Source organism: Cariama cristata, unplaced genomic scaffold, assembly GCF_000690535.1.
Source record: "Cariama cristata isolate BGI_N322 unplaced genomic scaffold, ASM69053v1 scaffold29637, whole genome shotgun sequence".
Lineage (NCBI taxonomy): Eukaryota > Metazoa > Chordata > Aves > Cariamiformes > Cariamidae > Cariama > Cariama cristata.
The window spans coordinates 1-24,923 of record NW_009627672.1 but is presented as its reverse complement, the minus strand read 5'-3'; the positions used below and the strand labels follow the sequence as shown (position 1 = coordinate 24,923).

The 24,923-nt window shown below is 34.1% G+C and overlaps 1 protein-coding gene across 1 annotated transcript in view; it reads right to left on the bottom strand.

Moving 5' to 3' along the window:
• CCDC141 (coiled-coil domain containing 141) overlaps positions 1 to 24,622 on the bottom strand; it is a gene marked incomplete at its 5' end in the record, with an annotated part of 89,302 nt that extends 64,680 nt beyond the window's left edge. The window contains 3 exons of the mRNA XM_009704523.1: positions 2,516 to 2,624; positions 4,792 to 4,983; positions 24,476 to 24,622. Coding sequence (XP_009702825.1) covers positions 2,516 to 2,624; positions 4,792 to 4,983; positions 24,476 to 24,622 — 448 coding nt within the window. The remainder of the gene's footprint in view (positions 1 to 2,515; positions 2,625 to 4,791; positions 4,984 to 24,475) is intronic.
• Between the last annotated feature and the right edge of the window lie 301 nt (positions 24,623 to 24,923).

Sequence of the window (24,923 nt, the reverse complement as noted above, 5' to 3'; positions counted from 1 at the left end):
TACAAATAATACAATATATATGCACACATACAATGGTGTACTGAGAGCCATTGAGATAAAACCCAGAAGTGCTATTGTTTTCTCAAAACTGAGTTATTTTTGATGGTTTCCCTATCCTCAGGAAAGTTGAAGTGGAATTTCCTGCCCTGCTTTCTGTGTGAGTCAGTAGCCTCTGTAGTTTTTCATTAGTGATGCAAGCGAAGATTAGGTCTTTATGTCCCCCCAGAAGTTGAAAGAAAATGTTCCCTTGTCTGGGGGCTGATACAAGCTTATGACTAAATAAGTCATGAATATCAGGAACTCTTACCTTCTTTCCATAACCTTTACCTAGGTATATTCAGGGTTAAAATTAAGTGGATTAGTACACTTAAATGACCCACTAGTCATGTGTCTGGATTTGTTCCAGGTCCTTAAAGCCACATAGTACAAAATTTATTGAACAGACAACAATTAGTATTTATAAGTCTTCAAATGAAAAGGGAAAATTTTTAGGTACGAAATGAGGAAGAAGGGGAACCAAGCCAGAATAAGAGGCAAGATACACATGAAAAAAAATATAAGAAAGGAATGTTTGCAAGGAGCTGCTAGTGAAGTGACCAATGACAGGCAGCAAACAGCTGAAACATTCATCTTCCCAGCTGAGTATATCTACTGGTAACTCAAGGCAAAGCACCCTAAATCTCCACCTTTTATACAGAGCACCTAGGGAAGATGCAGAAGTGGAATACTTCCACTTCTCCAGCCACCAAGGGCTAACAGGAGAGTTTAGTTTCTGTTAGTTCAGTGCAACAAGCCTGCCCATTTTACTTCCTGCCTTCCAGAAAGGTGGTATTAATCAGAAATGTTCCATTTCAGTCCATCCAAAATGGAATACAGATAAAAATGGGTAAATTAGGATAATTAATATGTTTTCACCTTTTTTATTCTGATTTGAAATGCATTTGTTTCAAAACTTTGGGTTTTTTTTTTTTTTAAGTGGTAAATATTCATGATAAACTACTTATTGCATACTGGTAGAGTCAATACTTTGTAAAGGTCATATTTTCAGCCACCTTACTTGGGAGTGGGTAGATAGTACCCTTCTTGCAGAAAGCAATACAAACACTGGGTTTTATCAAATAGCTCAATATCAGTTTTCCAAATTAGATGAACTTAAGGTAGATTAAGAAGCCAATCAATTGCAACCACTTTCCTCCATCTGAAGGAAGGGTTATCCCCATCAAAGCAGTGTTTCTCTGGCAAAACATTTCATCTGATTCTTACAGTTATAGACCCTCTTTTCATCAATAAATTACTGCCAGATATTTCAGGTTAAAATTGCTATACAGTGAGCACTTTGTTGCCATGAAGACTGAATTGGAAGCCCCGAAACCAATATTAGAGTTATTTGAGTTCAATTCTCTCTTCAGTCTACTGAGAAGAATACCTGGCACTCAAGGCAGCTAAAAATATTTAAGCTGGCACTCCAGTAGCGAATAATAAAGTATAACTGATATTCTGCCAGTTAGTAATTTTGTAGCAAAATTTGGTTAAAATTATGAAGATGGAGTTTGAAATCTTATAAAAAAATACAGAAACATACGGAATTGCAAAGGCGTCTGAAGTATCCACACAATAAGATTGGTTTTGAGAAAATTTTTTTGTCCTTTTTGAATTTAGAATACCACAACATGGTAGAAGATGCTTCACATGAAAATTTAAATGAACAAATAAAGTCACATGGAAGAATTTTTCCAGGCAAACATATGTGCATGAATGCTGTGGTGGAAGGGGAGAGAGTACTTTTTTTTCCAAAAGTGTTACAGTTCTTGCTGCAGAAGCTCTTGGAAGATACTGGGCAACTAAATGGGGAAGTGGAACACAGCCCCACTCCTCAAAGTCAGAAGCAAAATACAGGGAACCACTGTAGGCAAATAGTTTCTGAAGCTGGTTAGTTGTCACCATATGTCATAGCTCCCACCCTCACTTCACCACTTCTGCTTCAAACCCCATCCCTGGGCAAAGGAAAGCAGAGGGCAGAGTTCTCCCCTGGCCACTCAAACTGCAGGACTCTGCAGGGGGTTGTTACCAGAGCTGACTGGAAATGCTCTAATGGAAAGATTTCCATAGGAAAATGCTAATTCATTAGTAGCTATGATAACTTTGATGAATTTTCCCATGGAACAGAAGGATGATTTTAGAACTTGCTTGCCAATCAGCACTAAAATTCAGCTTGGTTTCTTACCAGCTCATCTGAGCTGGACTGCCTTGACATCAGAATACAAGTTTACCACTAGCTGCTCTGCAGCAGCAAAGGTGGAACCATGAGAGAGCTAGCTCAAAACTAGGAGCTTCATGTCTTTCAGGAGGCCTTATAAAGAGTTATTTCACCATTATATTTTTTCCAAATAGAATATTTTCAAATTTGTGCTAAGATTTTTTTTTTCTTTTTTAGATATGCACAAGAAAAGTAAAGTCATCCTTCAAGGAGTCAGCACACAATCACACAGCATCAGGAGTGGAATACTGTTTGTACCTTTTGTATGATGCTCTTGTTGCAGAAGGAGTTCTCTCAAAGAGTCAATATTGTCAAACTCTTGGGCATTTTTCAGGAAATCTTCAACTTGGTCAATTTTAACAGCAAACTGCATTAAAAAAAAACAAAGGGTGGGAAGAAGCACAGTATAATTTTCTTTTGTAGAACTCCATCATAATCGCCGTATTATAAGGAAAGTTCATGAGAATTTGTAAATTCTTGGGAAAAGGCATTTTTAGTGACTGCTAGATACAGATGCTTTGTGGCCTCTACACACCTCCTGGTTTTTTGAGTTTCTTATTGATTGAGGGAGCCCAGATTTCAGTTGACATGTTCTGTAATCACAGTTTGTCACTTTATGAATCATCTTTCCTACATAGCTTTCAGACTCACTGAAAATAAATTCTTATGGAAGAATCTGTTCATTTCAAAGCCTTCAGTAAAATCATTTAACATGAATGAAGTCTTAACTTAGGTCTCCTTCCCAGAACTTCTTTCTAATGTTGGAGTATTGAGGGGGAAAAAAAAAGAACACATTTAAGGGCAACATAGACAGAGACACAATATTCAAAGGGATATTTTGATGGCAGAAATGAGTAGCAAATCTAAGCTAACTAATATTATGGTAAACACAGTACTTAATTATAGTAGGGAAACAGCATCTCTGTAATCAAGACTGAAGTTAGTCCTTTACAGCTCATTTTTCCATGGGTTCCGTATTTTACATATTGAAACATACTGTGTTTCAGGGAGATCTGGAGCAGATTTGGTAATCTGCTGAGATTGTTAAAACTAAGATTGGAATTCTTTATTTGGCTTCCACCTTTGCAGGTGCAATTCCAAGTATGAGTAGCTAAGAAAGAGTTGAGACACATATTCTGCACCTTAGCCAATCTTTATCAATTCTACTACTTCATTTCAAGAATGAAGAAATCAGTAGAGTTCAAACTTGTGTTTCAGTGTAAAAAAAAAAAAAAGTTGAAATATATGGTAAAATTAAGGAAGATGAAAAGCAAGCACTCTGCTTTTTCTGTCTTTTCAATTGTTCCACATTTTTCTTCCTCTTGATCTGCATGCTATAAAAGAAATCCATTAGGTATCAACATTTGAGATTTCAGTTCTTTTTTTCACTAAAGGCTCTTCTTGTGATATGTTTTGTGTTTTATCACAATAAAACAAAAATTTCCATAATCACAAGCTGTCATTTAAAGAAAAGAAACTTCCATAATAAGTTTCAGCAACTCCTATTTAAATCGATACTGCATTTCTTTTTTCTTTCTATATATAATGGATGTGATCTTTGCCGTGCTCCAGCTGCTGCACTTTGGTTTAATGATATAAGCCTGTTGCAAGGGCAATTCAGCTGGCCACTTAAGGATTTAGGCTGCACTAAGTCAGCCTTGGTAGTACAGAATTTGTCATAGGGATACTTATGCCAACTCTGTACTGATTTCTTTGTATAATACACATTGCCAGGACACAATAATTAGTAGATGGTTGATCTTGGACGGTTAGCAGTAGAATGGTTGCTTCTGTAATTAATAGGTGGCACTGGGCTATTGTAGAAATCCAGGAATGTGCGGAGAATTGAATGCAAAGCTACACAGGGTGCGCACACATCTGCAGGGCATGGAATCCCTCTCTGCTTTAGCTCCCTGTATATTGGTGAACTAGGATAAGAGACAGAGAGAAATGGGTAATCGAGGAAAGACAACACTCTGAAATCTGTCTCTGGGCTCACACAATTGTGCTTTTGTGCATATCTGCACATGGAAGTCTCAGGTAAAAGACTGGCAAGTTAGACTGATGTTTAGTTTGCATAATTACAATAGATGTGAAGATATTTCAGTGTAAAACCTTCCTTGGCCAATCTTCAGTAGCATTAGTGAAGGCATCTGAAAATTTAGTCCTTTCAATGCCAAACAATTTGAATCATAAGGAAAGAAAGATATCCTGCAGAATGTTGATAGCTACTGAATTACATATTTTAGGTCTTGGTCCAGTTCCATTTTTCACTGCCATTTTCTGTCAAGTACAAATTTTGGAGACATCATGACTAATATATTTCTTAAATTCTACCTTTTTTTTTTGTTCAGTTTTATCCTGAACTATCCAGAAGGTGGAAAAGGAAGGATGCATCTAGAGATTTTTATTTTCTTAATTGCTTCAACCTTTAGGAATGCAACGAATGTATATAACAGAGTAAAATTACAGTAGACAGAGTACCTGTAAGATGTGGGAGGTTTCAAATTGAGTCATTTGATTTAAATACAAACCTCCAGAGCATTTTCAAAGAACACTGAAGTAAGTTCCAGAAGTGTCTGTCGCTTCTCTAACATAATGATGAGGGCATCCCATGCATCTCCAAGGGTCTCCGCCATGGCATCATAAACTTGACTCTTTTCTTTGTTCTCCTCTGCAGCCTTGTCTGCTTCATGCAGCAGGTCCCATACCTGGTCTTCCAAAGCCTGAGAAGAAAGAAAGAAAAAGAAATCTGTAAACAGAATCCAAAACACTGTGCTGATACTGGTGTCAGGATACTTTTTCAGTGGGTCTGATAAACTACCTGCAAGTCTCCTACTGATTTACTTCCAGTTTCTAGTGATAGGAGTGTAGCTGGTCCTGCATGTTTCATAGCAAGCTTCCAAATTTCATCTGCACTTAAGAGGCAATATTTTTATGAAATTTAATTTTAAAACAAGTGTTAAGAGAATTTGTCTCTATCTCTAATATTTAGATTCAAATGGGTTCACATCTCCTTAAACATAGATCTTCCTGGATGTGGTAGCAAAGGCAAGTATTTTGAATCTTCTTTCATATGCCATCATATTACATTACCCGACATTACAGGCTTTAAAAGTTTGTAAGGTAACTTACTCGTAAGTCTCCAATGATGTCAACACAATCCAGACAAGCTACAGAGTAGCTTAAACATATGCACAAATACTCCAGAAAAACACCAAATTTATGCAATGTTTCAAGTTCAGCTCTCTGCATTGGTCAAGCTGGACACCAAATAATAACACACTATTGTCAAGAAAATCATTCTGCTATGTTTCATTCCCTTTACTAACCTCACCATGAGAAAAATAACTGCTGGGCCATTTCCAGCTTATGTTAAAAATCTTCAGTGTGTCAGAAAAATTGATTATCATTTCTTCTATATTCTTCCCTCCTCCCCCCTGTCTTGGGTTTTATCATGAACATGAATTAATAAAGAGCCAATTTCTGCAGTTATTACAGGTGCTATCACATGAATGTGTAATGGGAAAAGAAATCTATTAGGCAAATTAAAATCTATGGTAACTTATTCTCATGACACAGACTCTAATAAAGGCTAAAGAATTGGAAAACTTCAAATTCTCCTGACAGATCCAACTGAAAAGAAGAAATTGCAGAAAACTTTATTGTTCTAAACACAGAACCATAACCTCCAGTCCTCCCTATAGCTTGTATACTACACAAGTCAACTTGAAGAGGCTCATTAGTTCTCTCTAAAATAAGTACTGTGAGAATAGCATAATAAACTATGGAACTTTTAGTCTTTCTTTGAAAAAAATAGAATTAAATTATTTTAACTTAACTTCACAGACAGCCAACTATGAAAACGAACAGTGGTAAAATTAACAGGCATAAGAGCAGCTCCAACAAACTGATCTTTTTCTACAGCATATAGAAATGTTGTTAACAGCAACATGAATGCATGCTTATTATTTAGCGACAAAGCTATCAAAAAGACCATCTGATCAAAAGCCAGTGAGAACAAGACATGCTCCATTTTATTTTCTGAATACCAGGAATGGAAATTGCTGCTTTCTAATCCTGCGTTAAAACCAATTCTTTTTGTTCTGTTGAATTCCCATCCTGATTGCCTCACATGAGAAGAAAAGCTCAATTGCTACCTTTTCTGTATTTAAGTAGAAATCTAATTAACATTCATTTAAAATGATGCTTTGACTTTAAATGAGGTCATTTGTATGGAGTAGATATTGATGTAACTATTGATAGAAACTGTTTTATATCTCCATTATACCACAATACCTGGCAAGAATCAGTTCAGGAAAAACAGTTGGCCTTGGAGATCTAATCCGAAGTACTCCAGTCAACTTTTATTCAAGAATATTTATCTAGCTGACAAGGTAACTAAGGGCTGCTGCAGGTTTTTTTCTAGTCTTACATGCAGCAGTCAGAACCCATATTATTAGAAATAAAAAAAAAGCAGCACTGACTCATAATTTTTAAACCACAGAGATTATATGATTGTACAATTAATAAAATTTAAAACTCAGCTTCATGAAAACAACGATAACGATAAGTTAATGAACGAAGCTTATGAAAATTTTAAATTAAAATCCATCTTTCACTGCAATCTTTAACAGTTCTTTCAAACCTTTCTTAGTTTTTCTTTTATTGTTTCGCATCATTATATCTAAATTATTTTTATACTATCAAATCTGTAAAAATTATGTTGTCCATGTAATACTGGATTTTCCTAAATATATGCACAGTCTCTTCAGAGCCAACAAAGCTTTGGTTCTTTGTTCAACCTCAAAAAAAGGCTAAACTACAAGTACTACCTGCCAAGTGCTACTTGCGTTGGATGAATCCTGGCTAACAGATCTAAAGGAAGTTGGTTTTGTTTCCTAGCACCTAGAAGAAAAGATTTTGTGAAAGCCTTGTGGAAGTTTGAAGGTCAAAGTGTAGAATAAAGGAAATATCATGACAGAAGATGAATGAATGAAATATAGAAGGATGTGACTTCATTGTCCTGTGACGCAGGGTACGATGAGGTTAATGTAGACATACTTCAGAGTTCTTACTAGATACAGCTGAAAATGCTTTACCAATATTTTTGAGGTAAAAAATGATTTTTTAACTTCTATAGATCAAACATTTGCTTTTAGCAGACAAGTTTGACTTCATTTGAAAAAGTGATTGCCTTAAGCTAAAAAATAAAAACATGGAAAATGTTGCTTTCATGACCCCATTCATTATGTCCACTTTCCTTTATTTGTTGGGTTTCCTAATTGCGACATTCCTTTAAGATATAACAGAAGTTCAGCAAAAGGAGACTGTGTCTTATTATTGGAAAAACAATGCTGTAAGGAATATTGGGTTTTAGTGCAGAATGAATTTGAGACATCTGAAATAATTATTCCATAAAATGACATGAGAATTCTAAGTGTTTAGTCAAAATCATTCTGCTGAAAGTAAAAAGCTCAGTTTTAGGCCAAGTGATGGCTAGAAAACAAATCTGAAGTTTTAATATGCTAGCAGTCATTGTTTTAAGTTAAAAATGACCAAGAGTTAGGGATTATTTTCCCTGATATTTATCAAGGAACTGGGAAATTACCAAACAGGTAGTATATAGTATTCCTGTCTCTCTTAGAAAACAGATTACAGTTTACTGAAACTAATGCAGGTTTGGTTGTTTTTTCTTTCCACTGACAATTACCTTCAAAAGTAACCTACAGGCATGATGGCTGCATAATAGGGCACGTCTTTGTCTATATTATTCACCTGTTTGAGAACACTACATTTTAGGCAAGGTCTTGAGAAGTCCAATGGTCAATACAATACTAACAGGAAGAAGGAAGTTACTTCATCTGGAAGGCCACTTCACTGATCTTTTCAGGCCCCATCCTCTATTTTCCACTTGTTGGTTAACTTCAGACACACAGGATTTTCAGGATAAAAACAGATCAAGCAAATCAAAGGCAAACCTGCATTAATAGTGCAGTCGCATTTCTACTGTGTTATATAATGCTGGTAAAATTGGTAGTTACTTGTGGTATTTCATTCTTATCTTGCTAATTATGCCACTAAATTTGTTTCTAAGCTTTTGCACAAGGAATACTAATGAACGATTTCTTTAATTGAAGCCATTTGCCAATAGGTAAATGAGTACATATAACTATAATATGCTGCTCTTCAAATAGTCTATACATTCAATAAAAATATTTTAGTCTTCCAATTTGTTTGTAATGCCAGCTGTCCATGTTATTATTCATTACATTTCACAGACAACATAAAGGCAGGATATGACATTTACATTCCTTCAAAACAGACCTAGATATTGATTCTCAAAATGTATTTTGAAAACACAGCCAGACTGCTTGCAAGATGATTTTAAAAGGCTACCCCAATAAAAGCACAGTATAAAACAATGTTTTTGTTATCATGAAGACACAGTCAAGGATAATTTGAACAGCTTTTCAGACATATAAGAGAGGAAATTTTTACTAATTTTCCATGTCACACTGCTTTATTCTCTGTCCAATTTCATCAAAATAATCAATATTTTCTAACTATATATGGTAACATAATATGAAATGCCTCTGCTTGTTTACAGGACATAGAAAAATGTTTCACTCTTTTCTCTTTCCTAACAGCTCAGCTTATTCAAAGCAATAGTACTCAAGACCCAAATTCAACACTAACACTATTTCACTTCTAGAAAAAGAATATTCTAGAGGAATCATGAATCAGGAAATAAGATATGAGGTTTTTAAAAGCTATAAAAATGGAAAATAAATAAGGTTCATGCATTTCATTAATTTTTTTCAATAGCTTAACTACTGATAAATGAAGGCATAAGAGATCACGAAAGGGAAAACAAAATAATGAACAAAGGTTTCATGTGCAGACTGCGTCATACTCCATTCTTGTTGTTTATCACCCAACACTAGGAAATAGCTGTTATGTCTTAAAGTTTGTTTTAAAATAGACCTAAAATTTAGGGCTATGTCCTACAACAAATTACGTCTATGTGGCTTTTTGATTTTTTGATTTTTATTCACTTGTACAATCTTTTAGGAGGAAGTGAAAGTTCATGTCAGAGTTCAAGTACTAAATGTCAATTTGCTTTTATGCAGTGTTAAAATTTTAATAGTTTGGATTGTTCTAAAATTTGGAGAGAAGCCTGGAAACTGGTGAGGATACTTCCTTCTCTGGGTAGCTACCTAACCTCCACAGGCAAGGGACAAACCAAATCCACAGTTTTAACAATTGATCCCATGGGTGAGATTCTTGTCCTCTCACTTTCCAGTCACTTCCAGAGGCTTGCAGAGATCTGGAGTCCCTGAAAGCCCCCAGTTTATCTCCAGCCTGCAAAGTGCAGCTCTAGTGAAAAGGGAAACCATGAGATTTGTTTCTTGAAGCAGTCGTCTGCCAGGTGAGGATAGAAACATAAAGCAATGTGGAGTGAGATCACTAGGCCTGATAGTTATTACTGAAAAAGCCTTTTGTCTTCTGTTTCTTTGCTCCCTCCATGCTTTGTTCATCAGTTCAGCAGATGTTCCAGCCCAGGGTTAAGGTAACTCAAAGATAGCTTATTGCTTCTCAAACTACTTCACCCTTTGCTACGGGTGCTGTGCTTCATCACAGATTCTTACCCTCGAAGGTTATAAAGAAAGTGAAAGATCATGTGATTTTATTCTTTTTTAAATACTAAATTAAAATTATTTCATGTTATAACACACAGTTTACCCTCATTTATAGGCAGACATTTTTAGATGTAGTCTATAGCTTACAAAGTTGCTTTCAAACATTCTGAGATATTTGTGTATCTCTGCTGCTACAGAATTATCTCATTTCAACAGCATTATCTATAAAATGTTATGTAGCTAAGGTTGGTTTCAGTGAAAAAAAGAAACTTTCTATTGCAAGGAGGATACCAAGGCATGAACTATTCACAATAGTTCTAAATCTTGATAAATCTTATGCAGAGCTGCAAAAAGTTGCACTGAAGTTTGTGCATCTGATCTTCACATTTTATTTCAGTGTAATCTTCAATAAGAAAGCTACTGAATTTTAAACTCCTCAAGCCAGTTTATGTAGCAATAAAAAAGACAAACCCCCAAAATTTCTTATAGCCTGATCAAGTCTGATAATTCAAGCTTGCTCCATAGTCAAATATTCTGGAGCTGCTTAGAGTACAGGAAAATCTTGTAAGGGGTACATAGAAAATGGCATTTCTCTGTGCATTGTAAAAAACTGTTCACTTTTACTCCTGACTAAGAAAAGGAAAGAGGAAACAGGAGCCAGAAAGGAGAACATGGGACAGAAGAAATGCATTTCTGAGCCAGCAAGACCTGGGGCAGGTGCAAGATCTTCCCCTCCAATTATCTCACTACAAAACTGGACTAAAGTGATGAGTTAACAATACATTGAATACCACTGCTCATAAAGATTTACTGCTGATTGTCTTTAAATTTTTTTTTTTTTAAAGTCAATATAGATCACCAAGATCTCATTGTATTGTATTAAATTGAAATGAACACCTCTCTTCACTTGGAAAGTTACTCTCAAAGAATCATTTATTAAAAAAATATCCAGGTGGAAGAGCTGTGAGATATTTGATAAAATTGTACCACAACAATTCATAAACCATTTGAAACTCATGGCACTACTGCTGCTACACTGCTAGCTAAGTCTGAGCTAATTGATTTAGTCAGTTCACAGATGTCTACACAAGATATAACCATAAGACAGACCTGCTGTCAGAACTCAGAACATAACATTCAAAACTGAAACAACATCGGTTTCTAATAAGCCAAATACTACATTACCCATATGCAGAAAACTATCCAGAAATTTTTCATTACTGTCCACAATATTGTTTAACTTCTTCAGACACCTATCAATTGTTCCTTTACCTTATCATTTTTGGTTGAATAATTTCATGGTCTCACCTTCATTCACTTATATACAGAAGAAACTGTTAAGTACAGAATCCAATTAGAGTTTTGGCATTATCTTGAGCTTGCAAAACTGTTCATTGCTCATGATCACTTACATGCAAATATACAAGAATATCTGAAGTTACGGGCATAGTTAAAGAAGTATAATTGTAGCATATACCTTTAGAATTATTACTATACTTATATGACCTAATCCTGCCCTGTTTAAGTGTAATTGGATTTCTTTATTTATGCTTTCAGTGTAATTTGAATTTTAATTCATAAACTTTAATTTCTAAAATTCAATTTAGCTAAAAAAAATATATATAGTGCAGGAAACACAGTTATACTGCAGTTCTTACAAAATCCATGCTCATTGCACAGCTGATAAGATGTTTTTCAGGCAGTATATATATTATTCACAGAAGAGAAAAATAACTGTTTTCTTGGCTTTGGGGCTAAGGAACTGCATTTGCTTTAATCTTTGTACAGCACGTTTAGGAAATACTTAAAACCTGTCAAAGCAAGTAAAACTGTGGGGAAAACAAATAAATAATTAAATAATGCATTTTTAAGGTATATTTCTGTTACTCTATAATTTTACGTAGTCATTACGGGTGTTGGCTTCCTTTTAACTTAAACAGCTCTTTAAAAATAACTAGCAATTTCTCCCAAAACAATAAAGAGTTTTTTTTTCTCCCAAAACAATAAAGTTTTCCTATATAATAAAAAAGGTGTGCAGTGTATTTTACCCTTCCTGGCCAATGAGAACACACTGATCATTTTATCCTTCCTGGCCAGTAAGAATACGCTGATCATTTCTGCTTTTCTTGAGATGTCAAAACTTCACACTAGATCTGACTTTCAATAGCTTCAAAAAAGTACCAAGTACTGGATGAAAAGGCAGAATAAGTCAGTGCCTTCTCTCACTGGCAACTCAGAAACAGTGCTAAAACAACAATGACTGAGACATTTGTGTAGCTCGTGCAAGGCTGCTCCTGGGTATCTCTTTTATAGGTATAAACTGCTTGTAGCAGACCCTGCACAAATAATAATTTTTCTAACAAATGCTTGGAGGCATTTATTAGGAGCATAGTCAGTGACTCTCTCAAACTAAGCAACCATTATGGAGTGCTATATCAAGTACTTTCAATTCAACATTGTTTGTGCTAATTAATTGAACTGATGAATAAACATAAGTCTTTTTCTTAAATAAAAAAAAATAAACCACCCAAAACTTCCCATCATAATTATTGCAAACATTCACATAAAGCTCCAATTTGGAATTTGGTCATTAGTTAGCTGAAAATCACTGTTTGCGTGTATAGCTCCATGGACCACAACCAGCACTTAAAAAAAAAAACAACAAACCAAGTCCCCAAAAAATCCAGAAATCCCCAGCAGCAGGTAGATGGAATTTATGCTGCCCTTTGACAGGCTATTTTAAAGGAAAGAGGACTAAAGATAACTTTTAACTGTGTCTGGGCTTTAGAAGACGCATGTTGGTAGATCCTGTTGGTAAAATTCAGAAGATTCCCGCATTCCCTGAGAAAGGTGATGTCCTACAGACATCACACTATTGAAGACTCAGGATCTGAATTTACTTCATAAGGAACAGCTATGACTCTAAGCTTAATATGGTCCTCAGCATTTTTTCACACTCAGGTAATAGCAATTAAATCACTTTCACACTCGTGATGGATGTTTGAATCATCAGAAAAAAAAAAACCCATACTGAAAAGATAGTGAATGAAACAAGTAAAGGGAGACTTTGTAAAACTTTATCTTTTTGAGTATCTGTACACTTACCACTAAAATACTGTATCTCCCAGATAAGGTATTGAGAGCCTGTTTAATAAAACTGCCATAACAAAGAAGCAATTTATTTATACTCTCTGTCCATAAGTTAAAGTATATAGAAAGATGTCATTTCCTATGTAGCGTGAAACACTTGTATTTTCTTCCAGACAATTCTGAGTGCAGTTTTTGATCATATTTTGTCTGTGAATAGCATTGGCATAAAAGGGCAAAGAATGGGTTGAGAGCAGTTGTTGAACACTATCAGTATGTCTAAAAAATAAATGCTACTTCTAAAACAGTCATTTTAATACTACTGGATAAAAAGTTGATGAAGTAAAGCACTAAGAGAAGTCATTATTATGTTTCTTTCTTACTGAGGCATAAAATGGTTGCATGCACAACTCTATAACAGTAGTGGCATTCATTAATTAGCCAGCATGAGATTTTCTTAACATTCTAGACCAGTTCTGTAACTAATATAACATAAGAGGAATTAAATGAATGTGTGATACTAGTAGTCTCTTTACTAACTCAACATCTTAATATTAATTTATGAAGACTAGTCATTGTCATGACTGAATATTGACGTGTTAGAAAAAAAAAAAAAGGTAAAATATTTTCATAACTTCACACACAAATTGCTTGTCACTAGTAGGTTAATTTCCCCCAAATTATCATACCACTTTCACAGTTGTCCTGAAAACACCATGGAAAAACAGGTGGCATCTGAGGTAGCTCCATTTGGAATTTCTTGGCAAAGTGGCAAAGTCTGACTTTTTAAAGAGCTGACTACTGGTTTATATTTTGAAATAAAACTAGACATGCATTTATCCTAATGTTACATCAGTTTCAACATATTAAAAAGATGTTTAAAATGTTAAATCTTTCCTAACTACTCAGGATGGGCACTGTGAAATTGGTATATGGCCCAGAACTAGATTTCCTTCTTTTAGAAGCCCTTTTTCCAAGCAGGTTTTTAATTAACATTTGTACCTGACGAGTATGCTATATTTTTCAGTAATTGATTGGCTGTGAGGCATACAGTCCCTGACACAGAGAAAACTGGGATAACTTTTGAAAACTGTCAGTCATGCTTCATGCAATTTTTTTTTTTCCCTTCAATTACTTTGTGATGAATTCAAACCCAGTCAAAGAAAATTTGAAACTTAAAGCAAACTAAACTGCCCTATTTAATGAAATGCAAAAGCAATGTGCATAAAGTTACAAAAAAGAATTAGAAAATTGTTCATGCATAATAACTTTTTAGTTTTCACATGTGATTCATGGAACTTTTGAAGTATAGACGTAATATTATTTTTTTCTTTAATGTCTGTTGAAAATGGTTCACACATTTAAAACAGTTATTTTATTTTTTTTATATGATAGCTCCTGTAATACTACAAAACCCTAATTTAGTATTAAAACAGTTGTCATTTTGTCTGTTACTCCAGCAACAGAACACAGTTGCATTTTGAGAAGACAGACTAGTAAAAAAAGAGAAATATTTTACAGGAAACTTTACTTTCTTGAGGAAGAGTTCAAATATATAAAATGGTCTTCGGAGTGATATTAAGGTTTTATTGCCATGAGTTTGAAATTATACTTTCCACAACTGCCAAAGCCACCAGTTACTGTGAACTTTTCCAATATTTACCCTCAACTATTTTAGTTTCTATATACTACATATGGGAATAGTTTATTTTTAAATGGACTAGAATGATATTACTGTTCTTATACTTTTAATCTTTGAAATATGAAATTTTTATCAGCACAGAATCATAGAATAATTTAGGTTGGAAGGAACTCTGCAGGTCATCTGTCCAACCCCTTGCCCAAGTTACTCAAGGACTTTTCCACGAAGGCTTGAACATCTCCAACAATGGAAATTCCAGAACTTCTCTGGGCAACCTGTTCTAGAATTTAATCATCTTCATGGTAAAATCTTTTTTTCCTAACATCTAATTGGAATTTCCTTTTTTCCAACTTGGGTCTCTTGTCCTAAAAATCAAACTTAGTAAGAGGAAAAAAGTGTATTTCCATCAAAAAATGATGACTTCTGGAAAGCAAAATATTTCAGAAAACTGAATTTTGATGAGGTGGGGGTTTTTTAATTGAATTAACTTAATAGAGCTTTCCAGTAAACCCTTAACTTTATTTCAATCATTTTTGGAATGAAATGTTACAGTTTTCTGTTTGGGCATGATTTCTCAATAAATATATAAAAAAAGGTATTTATTGTTTCAACAGAACAGAAACAAATTTGGAAGGATATGGTTTCCTGGAAAAGTCTGGTTTTGTGTTTGGTTTATTTTTCCAATTTGAATGGGAGAAAGAAAAGAAATGCATCCAGCTTTGAGTGTGTGGTACTGTTATTTCTCAAATTAACAATTATGTGGTATGAACACATCCAGAGTACTCTTCACTTCATATGTTGTTTCTTTTTTATGAACTTTCATTCCCTGTGAGCACAAAGAAATAGAACAGTACATTTCTCTTTGGGCTCTGAGGAGTTGGCATGAAGCTTGACAGTATAGGGAATGCCTAGCACATAGTCAAAAAGGAGTTTGTACAAACATGCAACTTCTGTTGTTCTCAGTAAAACCACGTCAGAAAAGCATTGTTTTAAAAACTACAGGCTAATTTCAATTTCTGTGTGAGATGTTGTTTTTCCTTTCCACTTCCACATCACTGTATTCACTATAGCTAAAAAGAACATTGGTAGCTTAAAGGGAACAATGCTCTGGTTAAGATTTACTGAGAGGAAAGTGACAGGGATACAATCCCAGGCCTATGGCCTACACACTCACTGTCTGGTAACACAGCAGTTGTGCAGCCACATAACTCACCCCCCCACTCATTTTCAGGGTACATTTGGGTCTGATGCTGTAGCAAAGACAGAATGTGAATAGCTGAAGGTCTAGAAAAATATTTATGTAAGCTGTGATGAATAGTATAGCTTTTGAATTCATTTGTTCACTGCCCATTATTTGGGTACTTTATGTTCAGTTAGAAAAGCATGGAAAGAGAGGGGCAATGTCTTTTGCCTTTCCTGATTGTTGTGCACTGAACATCCCTCGCTCTCTGGAGGGAAACAAAATTTGGCCTTCTAAAGTACACATTTAAGTACACTCTTACCGTGTATTCAGAAAGCTGCTGGCAAAGCAAAGCAAAGCAGACAGAGGAAGATACCTAGCGATCAGGGAGCTTGAAGCCCTGTCAGAGACTGGCAAACTCCTGAGGAAAATAAGGGCAGGATACAGGTAGGACTTAAACTTCCTAGAGGCCTAGAGAGGATAGCATACAGTATGTTGCAACCTAAAAATCCACATGGGGCTGCTAACATCAGGACAAAACTAAAGGAACAGACAAGATTTATGAGGACAAGGTTTAGAGAAAGGCTGACTTACAAGTGCAATAAAGTTATAATAAAACACAGCTCTTTAGATCCCTTCTAGTAGTGTTGGTATGCTCAATTGAAGGAAAAATTCAAAGTCATGACATTTCAGCATTAATGCACAGAATCCTAATGCAGACTACAATGCTTAAAATTACGGTTCTCTTCCATTTTTCTGGAAAGTTTCAAATAAAACATAAAAATTGATCTTTTCTGAAAATAAGAAGGAAGAATATGTCATTACAAGGTACGAGTTTTGCTGATGAGCTCTAGCCACACAATCTGCAGCAAGGGATTTCATAGACTGGAAGACCCTGTGGACTGAGGGAACACTGAATTATAATTGTCTCTTCTTCAGTACTGAGTGCGTATGTTTGCAGTCTTCACAGTTTTTACCACAGTAAGAAATGTAGTCATGATTAAGAATATAATTTAGTATACTGTTTACATATTTGTTTAGTCACTGCAGTACTAAGGAATATTTGAGCCACTGTATTTTGGTACAAAGTTACTATAATTTTATACTCTAGGCCTAGCTAAAATTAGGAATGTAAATATAGCATACCAAAGAATTATAATTAGCATATCATATAACTGAAACAAAGAGTATTAGATGAAAATATATAAATTAAAAATCGATCAAATCCTGCACTTTCACTCCTAATATTCCTGAGTGGCAGACATCTGCAAAACTTCATTCTACCAGTCTCATTACAAAAAGAACATATTCCTGATCATGTTAAAAAATTCTCACATTATTTTAAAAATGAAAAATGCAAATATTTTAGGTGCAGTCATAACTTCTTAGGTAGAATTGATTTCACTCTTCCTGAACTTCTTTACTCATTTGCATCTCAAAAAAATGGAAATTGCATGTCAGTAAAATTTTTAGGTTTTTCTTCCTGAATCCAGTCATCATAAAATATGCTTTTCTCTCTGAAATACTACCCAATATTTCTTCTTAAACAGATAGCAGCTCCTGAGTCAATCTAATTCATAACTAAAATTCACAATCTTCAGCAGTTCATGTCAACACAAACAAGAGGGATTTAAATTATTAGCTATAGCACAATCAAGATCTCAGAAGTGAAGAACTTCAATAAAACAAAGATTTGTGAATTTTTATCCTCTGTTAAGATTACACAGCACCTGGGTCATCAAATTCAGTCCCTTGGGTCTTAGAAGGAGTAATTTCAGACAGTCCTTTTCACATATATTTCTTATTGCCAGTCAAAATCACCTAGGATTTTTGCCCCTTTTATTCCCATTGAAAACCTATTTTGGGACATTGCTCTGACAGTTAGAAACCTTTTCCATTCTACCTCTTTTAATGATCTCCATATTCTAGATATATTCCTATGCCAGCAGTGGCCTTCAACTTAAACAGTTGCTCTCCTGTGGTGCTTACCCATGCAATATATTTACGAGAATCTCAGTCTGCTAAATCCAAAGAAAACATTTTCTTAGTCCACTCTAAGAAACAAGATGATACTCTTCCCTTTGATATCCCTACTAGGCACCTATCTTCAGTTTTATATCAGTTTTTTTTTAGTATAGATGACCAGAATCCTAAATTTCCACTCATAATTCCCAATTCTCTTCAGAATAGTTGCAAGTATCAGATCCTAGACTGTCCTCACAGACATCGTGTTTAGTCAGCTGTTAACTGTTAACAGCTGTTCCACAATCAAGTAGTAAACTTAAGGCTGCAATAGAAATATTTGCTATTCACTTTAACTACACAACCTTGTATTTGGATTGTTGAACTTTATAATATTTCTGTTATTATACTACTGAAGTTCATCTGCTTCCTCCTGACCCTGTTGCTTTCATGATCAGGTTCGTTTCAAGTTCACCATTTCATGATGAGGTTCAGGATCAGATTGCTCCCAATGAGCAATATTCTCATCAGAAGTGGATATTGCATTTCTCTGGAAGAAAAGAACTTTGGAAAACTCTCTGCCTTTTGTTCTTTTTTCCATTTATTTACGTCTGTCATTGTTATTTCCTGAAAAACAGGTAGGGCTTGTCAAATTGTTTGAGCAGTCTCACATGCGCAGCTGACTGGATCACACATTTCTCTTATAATTATGGAATTATACCCAGTTTATCTTTAAACTCAAATCCTGCTCAGTGGTTTCTTTCCTTCTTTCTTCACTGTATTTCTTTTCATTATTATTTTGGGCCAAATTTCACACTTTAGCTTATATTTTACGTAGTACAAAGGTCCAACTTCAGATTCTTATAGTGAATATTGTAACGTGGAATTTTCAGAGGTGTAAGCTATCCTCCTCAATGAGTTGCTGTTAAAATTAATCTTTGTTTATAAGTAGTGCTGAAATTATACAACACAAATACTTATTAACTTGAAGCCTAGAAAGTAGTCATAAAAATATTGAGAAAAATACTATTTCAGTGGGAATTTTGTTTATGCAAATATTGAAACTGGTGAGCAAGGTGAACTAACATTAAAAAAAATATTTATTGAATCTTACCTTTTCTGTTTTTTTTTCAAATCACTTGCAAAAATTAGCTCTGCTTTGTGATGAAAATGCAGCTGAACTTTGCTGCTAATTGTACTGTAAAGCACCTCAATAATTAATTGCAAATAATTCAGAAGATATTAACAAATAATTTCTTCCATAACAAATTTACTGAAAAATCAGCATTATGAAAAAATTTTTACTTGAAATAACTGAAATGCTTATGCAAAAGGTATCAAATGCAAAAAATAAGCATATTATATTATTGCTTTTTGAAGAATGTAATTTTCTAATATGTTTTACTTGGATATTAGCATATAAGTTTCTATTTTGCAATTTATGCCCTGTGAATCAAAGTAAATAAAATATTTAGGAGCAATCTTCAGGTTAATGAGCCAATAACAGTGTTGATTTTAAACTTAAGTTTATAGGCTAGAATTATTTCTGTTTTGTAGTGGTTCTGTCACAGTCCCTTTCATGATAAAAACCAGAACTCTGGAAGCAATCCAAGAATGCTGTTGTTTGTCTTAGTGGAGATTTTAACATTGCCATAGCTAAAAGCATGGCAACACACATACACGCACAGTCGTCTTTTTTTTTTTTTTTTTTCCAATGAGCCAGAAAGAATTAATATTGGGAGATTCAAACATTAAGACAGCATGCTATCTCCAGATAGGGCTTCTGTTGGAAACAAATGAATTACCGAGAAGAAAGGCAGAGAAATGTGTATGCAAAATGCAATCAATGTCATTTTACCTCCTGAAAGCTTTGTGTCTCAAGTTCTTCTGGCTTTGATTCTTCTCATGATTTTTGGAAATTGTAAAGAATGAGATATCAAAACATACATATACATATATTTACATTTCCAGAACATATAAACCTGCCAAGGGTCATCTAAACAAGGACAAGGCAAATGTTGGGAGGGAGAGTCACATGAAATCACAGAAGTTGATGTTTCCAACAAAACTGTTACTGCTGATATGGTCTAATTTAGCAAAACAGAAACAGAATATATTAGTTTATCATCAGAACATATTAGTTGAGACTACTGAAGGGTCAAATCACGAAGAGAAAGGGCTATGATTCCAAACCTGAAAACATTTATGTTTAATTCTTAACCATGTTCAAAGGAAACATTTTATTTCAGTTCATGGAACCTGCAACGGTGAATAGATTTAAGTATTGGCAGCATCTAGACCTGTCAAGTGAATTAACTATAAAAGAATATGTAATTCTTTAACACTTACAAACACCAAATTTATGTCCAAAGGAAAACAAATCTGTAGGTTTGCCTAGAACAAATGACAAGCATGTACAAATTTTCCTAATCAATTAGGCATCATTGATCAAATTTAAGAAACTTAACTATAGTTTACCTCTTAAGTCACTGTTGCTAAACAAATTTCATTAATCTTCTGGGCTACTAGTAGTCAGTATGACAATTCAACAAAATCAAATAGAATAATTTCTGCTATAAAGGACATCAATATTATACATATAAATGAAATTTCAAGAGCACTGAGAGGAATTTTACCTAGATGTTGTAAACATCATGTACATATTTTTTGTTTAGTCTCAGTTTTACCTCTTCCTATTCAGCATTAATTATTTCAACTCTGTTAAAAATAATATGTCTATTTCCTAATCCATAAACATTTGAAAAGGGGACCTTTGCAAAAGTTTATTCTTCTTTTTATTAAAATAGTAGGGTGTTTAAATGGAACAAATTTGTTCCAATTCAATGGAACAAATTTAAATTAGTAATGAGTGTGATAGAGTACACTCTATCAAATGAAACTATTTTGGATATGTTTTTTTCCTAATGCCCTGAAGTACACACACCAGTCTTTATCACAATAATTCTGAACATTAAAAGCAGCAAAGAAATGTTCTAAAAATTACTGCTTTCTCATTCAACAGATCTGTTCCTATTACCCTTTAAAGTACATTTGCCTTATTGAGTGTCAAACTGGTGTTTAGATTTTTTTTAACTCCTGTTAACATTGCTAAGTCAAAAACAATTCCCTGGAACAGTGATCTGGATTACATCCCTTTTTCTCTAGCAATAGGAGTACTATAAACTGATCAGTTAGGCAGGACTAGTTTCACATGCAAATCATTGCTGGTTCAGGAATTTTTGCCTGTCCTGCACAAATGCTTAACTTTGAATTGGATTGAACTAATCAAAGTTAAGCATATGTGTAGCCAGTACTGGTATCTGTCAGGAAACATGATTTATTTTGCATTTTTTTAAAATACAACAATAAAAGAAAAATAGAAAAACAATTCAAAGCTGCCGTACTGTTGTACTTTAAATTCAGGTGACTGAAAAACTCCACAACTTAGCAAATTGTATCCATTTTGGGGGATCCAGGTAGAGAAATTCTTAATTATACTGTTTTCTACTTGTAAACTATTTCTAGCTCTAAAATAAAAGGATTCCATCCTCCCTTCTTTTTAATGAAGCACAGTAGGGAAAAAAAGCGCAAAATTATTCCCCTCTTGCTACAATGTAACTTTCTAATCCTCTTTCTTGGAAAAGTTAGACTGAAAAAACAAATGAAGCTAATATGACATTTACCTACTTTTCAAATTCATACAAGTTTAATCATTGAAGCAATTCAGAGCATCATCAATACAAATATTAAATGTAATAAATACACTATTTTGAATTAAGATATGTTTTTTGATGGATATTCATAATTTATTTTATGGAAGCCTTCATTTTTGTAAATGTGCTGTTCTAACAAGGTATTTCTGATTTGCTATGTGTCATATTAGCATTACTACAGTTGCATATAAGTGTTTTTTACAAGATATGTAAACTTGAGAGAAAATATCATCACAGTGTTGCCACAAGTGGAACAAGTTTTACTTGAGCACCAGACCTTAGCTTCATCTTTACTTTTTTTTTTTTTGACTATTTGTAATATATTCCAAATGCGAAGATCTAATAAGAGCAAAAATAAATATGTTATAAACTGTCATAAACTGTCGTTGATAGAGTCTGTTAGAACAAGATAGTCAATGAAAATGACAACTTGTAGCCGATATGGAAGAATTAAAAACTGCAGTGGATAAGACTACAGCTGGGATAATGTTAATGTATTTGTATAATTAATCATTGTTAAAATTTACAAAATGATGTTGCTCACTAAAGGTAAAAGATCAAATAGAATTGCGTGTACTGGACACCATCAAAACAAAGACCACCTAACGACTGCAATTTTGTGTCATCTTTTCAACTCCTCTCCTGCCCATATTTCTAAATTCTTTTTTATCCTCTCATAAGTAACTAAATCTTAATGTCCATAAATGTTGAAGACTGAAACATTACTACCTCTTTATACATCTTCACATAACTAGTACATAATTCATTAACAAATGCTAAGTGGAAAAAATTACTATAATCAATACTTTGAAGACTGAGAATCATTCTTGTAAAAGCTTTTGATGAGTGAATTTAGTAACTTAAGACTGAATAATTACTGACAAGTATTAACAGCTTACTATAAGACAGAAAGGGTCATGTCTGGAAGAGGCACAGTCAGTACGAATTACAATGACATTGCAGTCCTGTATTATTGGAGCCCTTAAATTATTGAGGAAAAATTAGTCATTCTGAACTTAATCCTTTTATAGAATGTTTGTTAATCAATGCTGAATTTTGCAAGGACTGCAGGTATAAAGCATGAAATAATGACTACTTCCTGATATATTTGGATGACAAGCATTCTTTAACAGTTTATGCATAATAAATTTTCTGATGTGATATAATCTATTAAGCTTTGGGGATCCAAATAAGTATCAGTCATCTGGGTTCAAGCAATCAGTCACAAGGCCTCACAAAAAGGACTGAAAAATTTTAGCATTTTGATCAATATTAACTAAAATATTTGTGATTATTTTATTATTTTACTATTTATTTTGAGCAGAAAACAAGGTAAACGCTGCTAAATGAAAAAACAAACTTAAGATTCTATGCATCTAGACTAATAGGAATAGAAAGTCAAACATCTGAATGAGCATCACAGATCATGGAATGCTTTTGGATTATTTAATTTTTTCACTATTTAAATAATTCTTAAATGAAAAGAAACTTAGTTTAAAGATTTTAAAACAAAAATGGAATAGCAACTTGGGGATGCATCTAGAGATTTCACCTATCAGTTGCTTTTTTTTTTTTTCCCTTTCTGTTTTCTTTGATACAGTGATTTCAATTTGGAGTCTATGGAGAGGACTTTATTGTTTTACTGCTCTTGTTCATGTCCTTACAAGTTTTCAGTAACACCTACAAGATCTCTCTCAGAACAATATTTATATTATTTTCTTCCCCTTAGCAAAAGACATTTAAGATAAACATATAACACTTTAGGTTTGACTTGATGGTAAAAAGTTATTTGAACCTTAATTTTTCTTTTAAAGATTGGAATTATTATGTTTTCTTTTTCCACTCTAAAATTTATTTTTGACAGTCAGGAGGCAAAACTTGGCTTCCTGTTGTCGATGTGTAAGAACTCGGCTAATTTCGAGTTGTTCAAGCAGGATACAGCAGCTTGTTCCAAGAATGCCTGAGTGTAGCACTGATGGCAACAAAGATGAGGTACTTGTGTAAGTAAAGATAGCAGAACCACACTCTCTGGGTTTTTTTGGTAGTTTTTTGTTTTGGGGTTTTTTTGTGATGCTATTCTTCATACTATTCAAAATCCACATTATGCATCATATTAGATTACATTCTCTATATGTTGTATTAAATTACCTCACATATGTTTGAGATTTATAATGACTGGGGAAGCACATAGTCACTAATGTTAAACCAAATGCACTTGATCCTACCACATCACATTTGCTCTTTCAGATCTGAATTTTATGTAATCTCAAAAAAATAAAATAGATGAAAGCTATTAAGATAAGTTGCTGTTCACAGCTCCAAGATTTTAGAGGAATTTATTTGTCTACAGGTATAAAGACAATCTGCCCTATTGAAGCATGAAAACACAATTTCTTCTTAGGTGCCTTTAGACTCTTCTCAGTGTCAAACATCCACATTTAAAATAATTCAGCTTTTTTACGCAAGCATGTCACTCTGTGTTCAAATGCCATTGTTGTTGTAATCTGTTCTCAAGAATGCCAAAATCTGATTTTAGGTCTGTTACTTAGCCAAAATCTTCCTAGCTCAAGACAAGCAATGTTTAATGTTATGATATCATTCTTACCGTAACTTACATCAATTAATATTCAATAAAAATGTGCCTGGAATATCTTTATTTTTGGAATAAAAAAAAGTTGACATTCCATTATATTTAGCATTTACTGAGGGCTAAACAAATTTTTCACTTGACTTGACAGTAATGCATAAAGGGGAAAAGACAGTGCGTCTTTACTATTTTCTGACAACAACAGTAATTAACACTGAGCATATTTTCCCAGTGCAGAGGCCTAACTTTGATCACTTGCACTGACAGAGGCTGAACATATTTTTTTCTACATGGAGTTTAACCTAACAACCACATTGCAACAGGAGGCCCAGGCAGCTCTATGAACTGTTGTACCTGAACTATAATGACTAGACGTATCTTTGTGTGGTGTCATCACATCTTACCTTAAGTTTAGCTAGGAGGAATTCGTGGTCTTGCAATAGTTTTTTAGTCTCATCTTGATTGCTGCCAATTTCTAATAAATTTGGTGTTGATTCAGCCAGCTGAAGCTTCACCCATTTTCCACACTGTAATAAGTAAACAATTACAGCCTTCAGAAGACATAAGATTTCCTTCATTTATTTACTCACACAGACTTTCAGGTCACACATACTTTCCATGGTCGTAGGAGCACAGGGACTCATAAACATGTGCACAATTGCAGAATGAAGACACAGAGGATACAATATAAACTTCACTTCATTTGAAACAGGTATCAAAATCCCAGACTCTAGCCTTATCCAACAACTACTGTGATTTTGGTTTTGCCTGTGAAGAGTGAGAGTATCACAATGAGCCAAAAAGGTTTTTCCAACTCATCTACCCTTTCAGCTGAAGATTGCATAGATAGTT